Source organism: Cervus elaphus, chromosome 20 (genome assembly GCF_910594005.1).
Source record: "Cervus elaphus chromosome 20, mCerEla1.1, whole genome shotgun sequence".
Taxonomy (NCBI): domain Eukaryota; kingdom Metazoa; phylum Chordata; class Mammalia; order Artiodactyla; family Cervidae; genus Cervus; species Cervus elaphus.
In genome coordinates this window covers 38481535-38493045 of record NC_057834.1, presented here as the reverse complement: position 1 = coordinate 38493045, position 11511 = coordinate 38481535, and the positions used below count along the sequence as shown (strand labels likewise).

General features: G+C 51.8%; 1 protein-coding gene across 3 annotated transcripts; it reads right to left on the bottom strand.

The window, feature by feature from the left end:
* Positions 1-56: 56 nt before the first annotated feature.
* On the bottom strand, positions 57-11105 carry PKLR (pyruvate kinase L/R). Of its 3 annotated transcripts, none has more exons than XM_043877782.1 (11): positions 10985-11105; positions 9831-10013; positions 5344-5435; positions 5115-5246; positions 4779-4965; positions 4184-4454; positions 3912-4062; positions 3461-3613; positions 3199-3365; positions 2296-2477; positions 57-1315 (listed from the first exon to the last, which is right to left on the bottom strand). In XM_043877782.1, the coding sequence occupies exons 1-11, from the start codon at positions 11082-11084 to the stop codon at positions 1209-1211; spliced, it is 1725 nt and encodes a 574-aa protein (XP_043733717.1). In that variant the 5' UTR covers positions 11085-11105; the 3' UTR covers positions 57-1208. The 3 variants fall into 3 exon arrangements, with proteins under 3 accessions (XP_043733717.1, XP_043733719.1, XP_043733718.1); XM_043877784.1 differs by lacking the exon at positions 10985-11105 and adding an exon at positions 10642-10695; XM_043877783.1 differs by lacking the exon at positions 10985-11105 and adding an exon at positions 10629-10684.
* Between the last annotated feature and the right edge of the window lie 406 nt (positions 11106-11511).

The following is an 11511-nucleotide window of genomic DNA, read 5'->3' as shown; positions in this document are numbered from 1 at the left end:
AATCCCTAGATGGCATTTTTTTTCTTTCCTCCCTCCCTTAATTATTCATTTAATAGTTTATTCCTTCATTTGCTAATTTTATTTTTTATCAACTCACTTTATTTACCCATTCCTTTATCCATCCCTGCCCTCCCCTCCTAGGAGGGAAAAAGGAACGGGCAGGGCCCTCCATTCCAGCTCTTGTGGTCCTGTGCAACTCCCATCAGCAGCAATACTTGAACACCCTCCCTATCTAGGTGGGACCAGGAAGGGCCACCTGAGACGGGGAGAAGGACTGTTCTTATTTTTAGTTCTTTTCCTTTCCTGTTGAGGTTGCTGTTGGTGCAGGAGCAAGGGGAGGGCCCGAGGTATCCAAGCCTAGGGAAGGGCAGGCTAGCCAGTACCTCTGCCTTCTCAGGGACAAGAGAATCCTGTAGCCCACCCCTCTGTCCCCACAGCTACTCTCCAGCATCAAAGAATGTAGGGCCAGGACCCTAACACTCCTTTTCTCCTAGGCGGGGAGTTCTGGGGTTCTGCGTGTATGGGAGAAGTTTTATATGGCTTCCAAACATCTGGGTTTAAAAAGAAAATAGAGACACTTGTTTTGGCTCCTGGTTTGTGTGTGGGAACAAAGTGGGCATTTCAGGGCGCAGGAGGAGACCCAACACCTGACCCAGTAAAGCATGAGATGGATGTGAGAGCAAATGGGGAGTGGCCTGTAAGCCTCGAGGTGGGGTGAGACACTAATGAGGTGTGCCCGCCTGGCTCCAGTGCTCCCCAGCTTCCATCTCCCCTAGCTTCCGGTCACAATGAAGAAAGAGGTGACAGTCTCCTTGGGAGATGATTTTTAAGAGGAGATTTTATGGAGACTGTGGCCATGATTACCCTGCTCCCCTCCCCTCCCCCCTCAGCTATGGGAAACCTGGGGGAATAGAATTAAGCATTTGAGCTGGGATTAAAGGCTCAGAGCATCTTAGGGAGCAGTTGAGAGCATTAGATGCAGGGAATGTACCATCGGTGCTGTTGGATGGCCGGTGCTTAATTGGATACATACTACCCAGGCCTGCGTGAAATAGGGAAAGGGAGGGGGTGCCCTGGAAAGGAGCTGGATGGCAGATGTGGCCTGGGGTAGGGAGGACTGGGAGTAGAGAAGACTTGGATGTGGGGCTGCAGGAGGGAGTGGAGAGGGATGGGTCCAGGGCTGGCTTAGTCAGAGGAGGAGGGGCACCTCAAGTTACACTCAGCACCCGCATGATGTTGGTATAGCCGGAGCCTGGTCGCCAGCCTGTCACCACGATCACCAAGTCCCCAGAATGGAGGAAGCCACGGAGCTTTCCTGGAGGGGAGGAAGGAGAGAAGACGATAATCAGCCACTGAGGGACCCGGGCCAGACCTGTAATGAGAACCAGCCACCACCCTTCACCGCCTTCCTCAAGGCCACCCAGTAAGGAAGGAGGGGCCTGAAGCAAACTGTACGGTGTGTCCCGCTGGTGGCACCACAGGGAATGTGATCACTGTAGGCGGTGAGAGCTGCAGCTGTGCCCATGGGGTGGCATGGGCGTGTCGCTAAGTAGCAAGTCTGTCCACCTGCTTGGCTGTGCAGACAGAAAGAGGTGGATATGAGCATGTGCTGTGCTTAGGCGCTCAGTCATGTCAACTCTTTGAGACCCCTAGGGACTGTAACCTGCCAGGCTCCTCTGTCCATGGGGATTCTCCAGGCAAGAATACTGGAGTGGGTTGCCATTTCCTCCTCCAGGGGATTTTCCCAATCCAGAGATCAAATCCACGTCTCCCGCACTGCAGGCAGATTCTTTACTGTCTGAGACACCAGGGAAGCCCAAGAATACTGGGGTGGGTAGCCCATCTCTTCTTCAGGGGATCTTCCCCACCCAGGAATCAAACCAGGGTCTCCTGCATTGCAGGCACATTCTTTACCAGCTGAGCTACCAGGGAAGCCCGGGGTATGAGCATAGCAACTGTCCATTCAATTTCAGTTGCAGCTGCAGGACCCTGGGTCCCTCTTTCTCCTCTCATCTCTTGCTCCTTGTGTCATGCCCAGCTCTAGCCATCTGGTGGAGGCAGCAGCTGTGCCAACTGCTTAGGGATGGCCCTGGTCCCTGCCCTCGCTCCCTCTGCCCTCTCTCAGCATGTTCCCCCCACCCCTGAAGACTCAAGTATCTCAGTCTTAGTGAATCTCACAGAGAAAACCTGGGACCAGAGGAGAGAGGCAAGACCCTTTGGGTGAGTGTAGGAAGTGAGGTTGGAGGACTCAGGATACAAATCCAGGGGAGGGTGGGAGGAAGCTAGGGGGCTCACCACTTTCGATGCCAAATTGGACCCGACGGTCCACATCATCGGCCCAGATGTTCTCTGGAGGTTCACAGTAGAGCACAGGGAAGACTCCTCTGCACAGGTGGGCCTGGCGGGCGGCCTGAGCAGAGCGGGTGACGGCAATGACCGCTGCCCGAGGTCGGTACCGAGACAGAAGCTGGGCTGAACTGAAGGAGGCAGACAAGGTCAGCCCAGAATATTGGAAGAGTGCTGGGTCCAGGTTCCAGGTGCCACCAATAAGCTGTGTGACCCTAGGTAAGTCATCATATTTTTTCTGGGCTTTAGTTTTCTCACCCATAAAGTGGATATGAGAATACCTGCCTTTTTGACCACATGGGGAAACTATGAGATGACTAAAAAAAAAATCAAATGAGATAATAAGGAGAAACCTCTTTGAAAAACAGAAACTCTTCTGGGAATGCATCTTTATATAGTATTTAACTTAAAAAATGTTTCTTGTTAATCCTCATAAGCCCATGAGCAAATGGAGGAGGATTATAGAACCTGGGTGACCTACCCAAGATGTCATAGCTAAGTTTCAGAGCAAAGATTTGAATTCAAACCTTCTGGAGCCTTCTGTAATACCCCAGCATTGCAAAGCTTTGTGGGCTCAATGCAGAGGACCTGTTTCTGAGCCCTGGGAGCCCAGATGGCCTGGAAGTCAGTGCACCCAGTGATGCCACCTTGCCCTCCCAAACCCTAGAGGAGAGAGGCACAATTCCCGGTGTGCTCCAAGATCTGTCTCTCTAGGCTTCCAGCTCCCATAGCTGCTTCTCTTCTTATCCCAGAAAGATCTCTGATGATGAGACAAAAGCCACGCTTGGGGCCCATCCCAGCCTGCCCTGGGCCCAAAGCTGTGTCCTGCCGTGTTCCCAGTGTTCTCCTCACCGGCCACTTGTGGTCAGCACGATGATGGCAGCAGCACAGCACTTGAAGGCAGCCTCCACAGCACCAATAGCGGTGACCTCCGTGGGATCCCGGCTCAGCGGTGCCGCCCGGCGGAGCTCCTCAAAGAGCTGCCGGTGGTACACGGCAGCCTCTGCCTCCCGGGCAATCTGTGGGCACCAGGAAGTCAGGCTGGGCAAGGGTATTGGGATCTGGAAGGGGGGGTGGTTTTCCAGCCCATTTGCCTTGCACTCTGAGTTCCTACCGCATGCTGCATCTTTACAGCCTCCACAGGAAAGTTGCCTTTGGCAGTCTCCCCCGACAGCATGATGCAGTCTGCCCCATCCAGCACGGCGTTGGCCACATCACTCGTCTCTGCCCGAGTTGGCCGGGGCTTAGTGATCATGCTCTCCAGCATCTGGGGATATCTTGCGGTCAGAGCTGTAGGAGTCATATCTGACTGGGGACCCTGCCCCGCCTACATCTCTGACACCCACACTCTGAGGGCCCTGAAAACCAGAGTCACACTCACAAACTGTGTGATCCTGGCTGCTCTGTTTCCTCATCTGAAAACGGGGGTCAGTAGGTCTTCCTAGCTTTGTTGTTTGAGGGTCAAACATTGGACAGCAAAACATGCTAGAGACCTAAGGTATGCGTATTCACCCTTGGTGTCCCCAGACTCATAGAGGGCCCTGCCCCCAGGGCTCATGGCAGACCTGTGTAGCACAGACAACGGGCTTTCCCGCCAAGTTGCAACGTCCGATCATCATCTTCTGAGCCAGGAAAACCTTCTCGGCCGGGATCTCAATGCCCAGGTCACCCCGTGCCACCATAATGCCGTCGCTCACCTCCAGGATTTCATCGAACCTGGGCGGTTGGGGAAGTCAGGGCTGGGACAGACCCAAGAGAAGCCAGAGAGAGGCAGGCAGGGAAAGAGGAGGAAGATGGGGATGCGTAGGGCCTGATGGGAACAAAGACCAAGTCTCACTTCTTTACGCCCTCGTGGTTCTCGATTTTGCTAACGATCTTGATGCCCTGTCCTTCCGGCCCCAGAGCATCCCGGACGGCAGCCACGTCGCTGGCTTTCCGCACAAAAGAGGCAAAGACGATGTCCACGCCATGCTCCACCCCGAAGCGCAGGTCCTGGATATCTTGCTCGGACAGCCCAGGCAGGTCCACCTTGGCGCCTGGCAAGTTCACGCCCTTCCGACTGCCCAGGACACCGCCGTTCTCCACCTCGGTCTTTAGCCCTTTTGGACCTGCGGGTATGGAAAGAGTCCGCCTAGGTTAGGGGTGAGGCCGGGGGCATAGTCACAGCAGTGGGGACACCGGGCTTGGACCCGCAAGAAAACGGAATGATGTCTTATTTGTTTCTTCACGCTCAGCCTGGGCTCTGCACCGAATAGCGCAGGGTGGACGTCTGTGGAAGAAACTTCTAACCCGCCAATCCAGCCCCAGCCCAGGGCAGCCCAGGAGTCTGGATGCCAGGGGCTCGGGAAGGTTTGGTGGGAGTGAAGGGCGAAGGCGGGACCGAAAGGAAGGGGGCCCACTGCGCAGGACCAGGACAGGAGGCTCGTGCGCACCGATTTCCTTGACCACTAGGGAGATGAGCCCGTCGTCAATGTAGATGCGGCCCCCCACCGGCACGACTCGGACTATATTGGGGTAGTCCACCCACACGGTGTTCGCGTCCCCGCGCGTCCGGAGCTCTGGATCCACCGTCACCAGCACCTGGGAGCCCTTCACTATCTCCACTTCTGACGCCGGGCCCTAGGGGCGGGGCCAGAGGAAAGCTGAGTTCGGCCTGCGGCGGTCAGGGCCCGCCCCTCCCAATGCTCCGCCCTACGGACAACTTCCTTCACGCCGCACCGCCCTCTTCGCCCGCCCCAAAACTGGGCGGGTCGCGGGTCCTCTCTCACCCCTTGCAGGATCCCAGTGCGTATCTCTGGTCCCTTGGTGTCCAGAGCGATGGCCACGGGTCGGTAGCTGAGCGGAGAATCTGCAAAGCTCTCCACCGCCTCACGGACGTTAGCGATGGACTCAGCATGGTACTAGGGACCAGAACAAAGCGAGGATTTCAGGGGAAGCTGGCCGGGACCTCGGGGCATCCTCTAGCCCCACCCGTCTCCCCGTGGCCCCGCCCTGAACCTCGTGGGAGCCGTGGGAGAAGTTGAGTCTCGCGATGTTCATCCCGGCCCTGATCATCTCCTTGAGGCGCTCCACGGAGCGAGATGCCGGCCCTGGAACCAGAGACCCGATTCAGACAACTTTCTCACCAAACCTGAGTGACGACCGAACCCATCATCACCCTCGGGGCCGCCCCAGGCCGCAGAAGTCCTGTCACCCGATCTTTGTCCCTTGCCCCCACCCCTGCACACAGATCGGAAACCACGTTCACCTCTTCAGCTAAGACCCGCCTCCCTGCACTGCAAGGCCCTGGAAGGGTGGGCTCAGCCAGGCCTGAGGCGACAGTGCTGTCCTTGATGTTATGTGCTGCAGTGTGGGGGAAACCCCAGTGAATGAGAAGGGGACGGGTGCCAAGCTTTGGAGCCTCCTTCCTGTTGGACTGAGGAGAGTTGAGTTCCATTGCTCCCCTGCTGGTAGGACAGCTGAGTAACTGAGACCCAGCTGACCAGCCTCTCCAGTCCCTCCCAAAGCCAGTTCTTCCACTGTGTACAGGGTCTCCTTCTCACCCGATCAAAAACAGATTCAGCAGTTCCCCCAGTTCTCTATGTCATCAGTGTTTCCCTTTTCTGTTAGATCACTCCCATCAGCATGTAAGCCTGGTGTTATTTCATCCAACAACAACAAATTCTCCTAATTTCAGTTCCCCCTCTAGCTACATAGCCCTATTCCTTTGCTCACCAGCGCAGCAAAATTCATGGCAAGAGTTATCTCTGTATCCCCTCCCCCTATTCTCCTTGTAACCACTCTCCATTACATCTGTTCTTGTCAAGGTCACCAAAAACCTCTGTCAGTTCAGTTCAGTTCTGTCGCTCAGTCATGTCCGACTCTTTGCCACCCCATGAACCACAGCACGCCAGGCCTCCCCGTCCATCACCAACTCCCGGAGTTGACTCAAACTCATGTCCATCGAGTCGGTGATGCCATCCAACCATCTCATCCTCTGTGCAGTCAGCTCTTCGCATCAGGTGGCCAAAGTATTGGAGTTTCAGCATCAACATCAGTCCTTCCAGGACTGATCTCCTTTAGGATGGACTAGTTGGATCTCCTTGCAGTCCAAGGGACTCTCAAGAGTCTTCTCCAACACCACAGTTCAAAAGCATCAATTCTTCGGCGCTCAGCTTTCTTTATAATCCAACTCTCACATCCATACATGACCACTGGAAAAACCATAGCCTTGACTAGATGGACCTTTGTTAACAAAGTAATGTCTCTGCTTTTTAATATGCTGTCTAGGTTGGTCATAACTTTCCTACCAAGGAGTAAGTGTCTTTTAATTTCATGGCTGCAGTCACCATCTGCAGTGATTTTGGAGTCCAGAAAAATAAAGTCAGCCACTGTTTCCACTGTTTCCCCGTCTATTTGCCATGAAGTGATGGAACCGGATGCCATGATCCTAGTTTTCTGAATGTTGAGCCTTAAGCCAACTTTTTCACTCTCCTCTTTCACTTTCATCAAGAGGCTCTTTAGTTCTTCTTCACTTTCTGCCATAAGGGTGGTGTCATCTGCATATCTGAGGTTATTGATATTTCACCCAGAAATCTTGATTCCAGCTTGCGCTTCCTCCAGCCCAGCGTTTCTCATGATGTACTCTGCATATAAGTTAAATAAGCAGGGTGACAATATACAGCCTTGACGTACTCCTTTTCCTATTTGGAACCAGTCTGTTGTTCCATGTCCAGTTCTAACTGTTGCTTCCTGACCTGCATACAGCTTTCTCAAGAGGCAGGTTAGGTGGTCTGGTATTCCCATCTCTTTCAGAATTTTCCACAGTTTATTGTGATCCACACAATCAAAGGCTTTGGCATAGTCAATAAAGCAGAAATAGATGTTTTTCTGGAACTCTCTAGCTTTTTTGATGATCTAGCGGATGTTGGCAATGTGATCTCTGGCTCCTCTGCCTTTTCTAAAACCAGCTTGAACATCGGGAAGTTCACGGTTCATGTATTGCTAAAGCCTGGCTTGGAGAATTTTAAGCATTACTTTACTAGCGTGTGAGATGAGTGCAATTGTGTGGTAGTTTGAGCATTCTTTGGCATTGCCTTTCTTTGGGATTGGAATTAAAACTGACCTTTTCCAGTCCTGTGGCCACTGCTGAGTTTCCCAAATTTGTTGGCATATTGAGTACAGCACTTTCACAGCATCATCTTTCAGAATTTGAAACAGGTCAACTGGAATTCCATCACCTCCACTAGCTTTGTTCGTAGTGATGCTTCGTAAGGCCCACTTGATTTCACATTCCAGGATGTCTGGCTCTAGGTGAGTGATCACATCATCGTGATTATCTGGGTCGTGAAGATCTTTTTTGTACAGTTCTTCTGTACAAAATTCTTGCCACCTCTTCTTAATATCTTCTGCTTCTGTTAGGTCCCTACCATTTCTGTCCTTTATTGAGCCCATCTTTGCATGAAATGTTCCCTTAGTATCTCTAATTTTCTTGAAGAGATCTCTAGTCAACAACCTCTGTGTTGTTGCTAAATCTAGTGGTTAGTCCTCATCTTGGCTGGTCTGTCAGCAGTATTTGACACACATCTTTGACATACATTCTTGGCTTGGCCTCCAGAACACCAGCCTCTCCTGGTTTAGTTCTACCTTACTGGCTGCTCCCTTTCAGCCTTAGCTCCCATTAGATGACCACTCCTCTTCTCTCATTTCACTTTCACTCCCTTGGTAGTCTCAACTAGTCTCATGGCTTTACATACCATCAGTATGTCAACAACTTCCAAATTTACATCTCCAGTTTAGACCCCTCTCCCAAAACCAGAGTTGTGTATCTGATTGCCTACTCTATACCACACTTGTGTGTCTAATATGTGTAATCAAACTCAACAAGCCCCAAACTGAACTGATCTCTCCTCTAAACCTTTCCACCACAGTCTCTCCTGCTCAGTTGATAATGGGTTCTTCTAGCTCCTCACACCAAAACACTGGGACTAGTCCTTGACTCCTTTTTCACCCCCACCCCCACCCATATCCAATCCATCATATCCTGTTGGCTCAACCTTCAAAATGCATTCAGAATATTGTCCCTTCAGCAGCTCCACAGCCACCACCTGGTCAAAACCAGAGATACTGCCAGAGCAGCTTCTGCGCTCACCCCCACCCCCAACCCCAGTCTACTTTCAATATAGCAGCCAGGGCAGTTCTGTTAAGACCCAAGTAACAGCATGTAACTCCTGCTCAAAACTACAGTGGTTTCAGCTTCGCACTGCACTTGGAGTGAAACTCAACTCAGATTCTAAAAATGGCCTACTAAACCCTCCATGATCTTCCCCTTCCTCCAATCTCTTCATTTTTGCTGCTCTTCCCCTTGATGGTTTCCAGCCTCCTTGACTTAGGGCCTTGGCACTGACTATTCCCTTTGTCTAGAACTCTTTTCCCTTAGACATCTGCATGGCTCGTTTTCTCATCCCCCTCAAGTCTTCGCTCAGGTCTAATTTTCTCAACCATGGCTACCCTGACTCCCTATTAGGACTACAGCCTCTCTCCTGCCCTTGCATTTTAATGCCCATTCTCATGCTTGATTTTTAAAAAAAATTTTTCCATAGTACTTATCAGTTTCCAATATACTAAATACTTTCCTTATTTTTTAAATAACTTATTATATTTACTATTGCCCCACCCAGCTAGATTGTCAGCTCCCCAAGAGTAGGGATCTTTGTCTGCTTTTTCTTTTTAATATTTATTTATTTGGTTATGCTGGGTCTTAGTTGTGGCATGTGGGTTCTAGTTTCTTGACCAGGGATTGAACCTGGGCTTCCTGTGTTGGGAGCATGGAGTCTTAGCCACTGGACCACCAGGGGAGTCTCTTTTTAAAAAAATAATTATTTTTACTTATTTGGCTATGCTGTGCAGGTGAAATCTACTTCCCCAGCTAGGGACAGAACCTGGGCCCTCTGCAGTGGAAGCATGGAATCCTAATCAGAGAAGTCCCTGTCTGTTTATTTCATTTCACTGACCTACTCCCAGGACCCTGAAGCTTATCTACCAAGCACTCAACAAATATTTGTTGGGCTTCTGAAGTTGTCCAGTGGTTAAGAATCTCCCTTGCAGTGCAGGGGACTCCGGTTTGACTCCTGATCCAGGAAGATCCCACATGTTTCAGGGTAACTCAGCCTATGCAGCATGACTGCCGAGCCCTGTTCTAGAGACTCCAAGCCACAGAGACTGAGCCCACTTGTCCTAGAGCCCATGCTCTACAGAAGAAGCCACCGCAGTGAGGAGCCTGCACACCAGAACTGGAGAGTAGCCCCTGCCCTCCGCAATCAGAGAAAGCCCTCTTGCAGCAATGACCCCGTGCAGCCGTAAATAAATAAATTTTTAAAATATATATTTATTTATTTATCCCTCAGTCAAACAAGGAGAAGCCTCAAAGAACACAAAAGATGAGGCAGCACCTTGAGAAACACACACAAGGCCGTGTGATGCTGCGGGGGGGTGGGGGTGCTCACCGATGGTGGCGATGATGCTGGTACTGCGAGGGACCACAGGCTCAGAGTCGATGTCCAGCAGGCACAGATGTTCCAAGAAGGTGTCTGCCATAGCGGCTGGCAGCTGCTGCCGCTGGAAGAAGGAATTGCCCAGCTCCTGGGTCATCTGGGCTACACTAGCCCGCCGCAGGTACCCCGCTGGTCCTGCAGTAGAAAGGGGCTGCATGGGCACCTGCCTCTGGTCCCCATCCTTTCATCTCAGTGCGCTTTCTATTCCTTCCCTCAGTTCTCCAGTTTTTCTTAAGTCTTATGAGCTGGGCATAATGCATACATTATCTTATTTAGCCACCAGGATGCTAGTAAGCAGGTACTGCTATATGCTCTGTAATTATCCCCATCTTCTAGGTAAGGAAACAGAGGCTGAGAAAGGTTAAATCAGTTGCCCAAGGTTGTATAGCTTCTAATGAACAGAGATAAGATTCCCATTTAGGTCTGACTAACTCCAGGCTCAAATTCTTGATCACCTAGCTATCTGGTCCCTCACAACCTCAGACTTCTTGCCCTTTAGCTGCTGACTTCTCTCAGCCTCAGCTCCCCTTGATATCTAGTCCACAGTGGCCCTTCATTTCCAGGCCGAGAAACACCCAGTTCCCCTTCCTAAGGTTCCTGTCTTCTTCCCTCCAGCCCCTGACAATTGACTGGCCTCCCACTCCCTCCTTTGAGTTTCCTCAGCCCCTTCAGTGCTACTCCAGGTCCTGAAGTCTCTGTAGCTTGCCCCAGCCCAGCTCAGAGGAAGAGGACCCCCAGTACCAGCCACACCTTCCATGCACACCTGTCTGTCTCCGGGGATCTGCTCTCTACTGTTAATGGTTGGAGGCAGGAGGCCGGCTGGGCGGGGAATCAGCTCTGTATCCTGGTTAAAGTGTCACCAGTGCCTCGCCTCTCACTGGAAGTCCTGTGCACCAGGGGCCAGAGTCCAGCAGTCATGAGAATGCCCCTTGGCTCCCAGGCTGCAAGCTCCCCTCTGCCCTGCCTATCGGGGTTGGGAGAAGAGGCCCAGACCAGGGTCTATAAATTAACATGGAGGAGACTCTGAACACAGATCCTCCCCAAATACCTCCTAGCCAGCAGCATTTCTCCCCTTCTCTTCAATGGCATCCGGTGCCCCTTCTTACCTCCTGGAACCCCAGTCAGGATGGACTTCAATAAATCCCGTTGGGACTTAGAAAGCCATGACCAGAGCCAGTTGGGGGGCATGTTCTCCTGCCCTGACATGCTTCAAAATTCGGAGCTGCAGCCTCCTGGACTGTGGAGAGAGAATGGGGAGAGGATAACAAAACTGCTGGTCTTATCAAAAGGAGCCAGAAAAAAGAAAAGGGGCACACCCAGTGGGCACCCCTACCCCCATGCAGAGTCCCTCCCCTGGACCTGCTGGCTCTCTGCCCCTGTCTTCTGGCATTCCGCCCTTCTCCCATCCATTTTTCCTGATAAATTTTTAATTCATCCATTCTGTCTGGTCATCAACCTGAATAGAGATTTTTTTTTTTTTGCCAGTAATATGGTCCCTTTGAGGGGCTTCCCTGGTAGCTCAGCTGGTAAAGAATCCACCTGCAATGCGGGAGACCTGGGTTCGATCCCTGGGTTGGGAAGATCCCCTGGAGAAGGAAATGGCTACTCACTCCAGTATTCTGGCCTGGAGAAT

Bases quoted from the DNA above. Each gene is read 5' to 3' on its own strand.
- PKLR (XM_043877782.1), bottom strand. From the start codon at position 11,084: ATGTCAGGGCAGGAGAACATGCCCCCCAACTGGCTCTGGTCATGGCTT. The intron at 3,366-3,460 runs GTAGGAACTCAG...TGGTGCCCACAG, and splicing joins CTGTAAAGATGCAGCATGCG to ATTGCCCGGGAGGCAGAGGC. The intron at 1,316-2,295 runs GTGAGCCCCCTA...CCTCCCCTCCAG, and splicing joins CCAATTTGGCATCGAAAGTG to GAAAGCTCCGTGGCTTCCTC.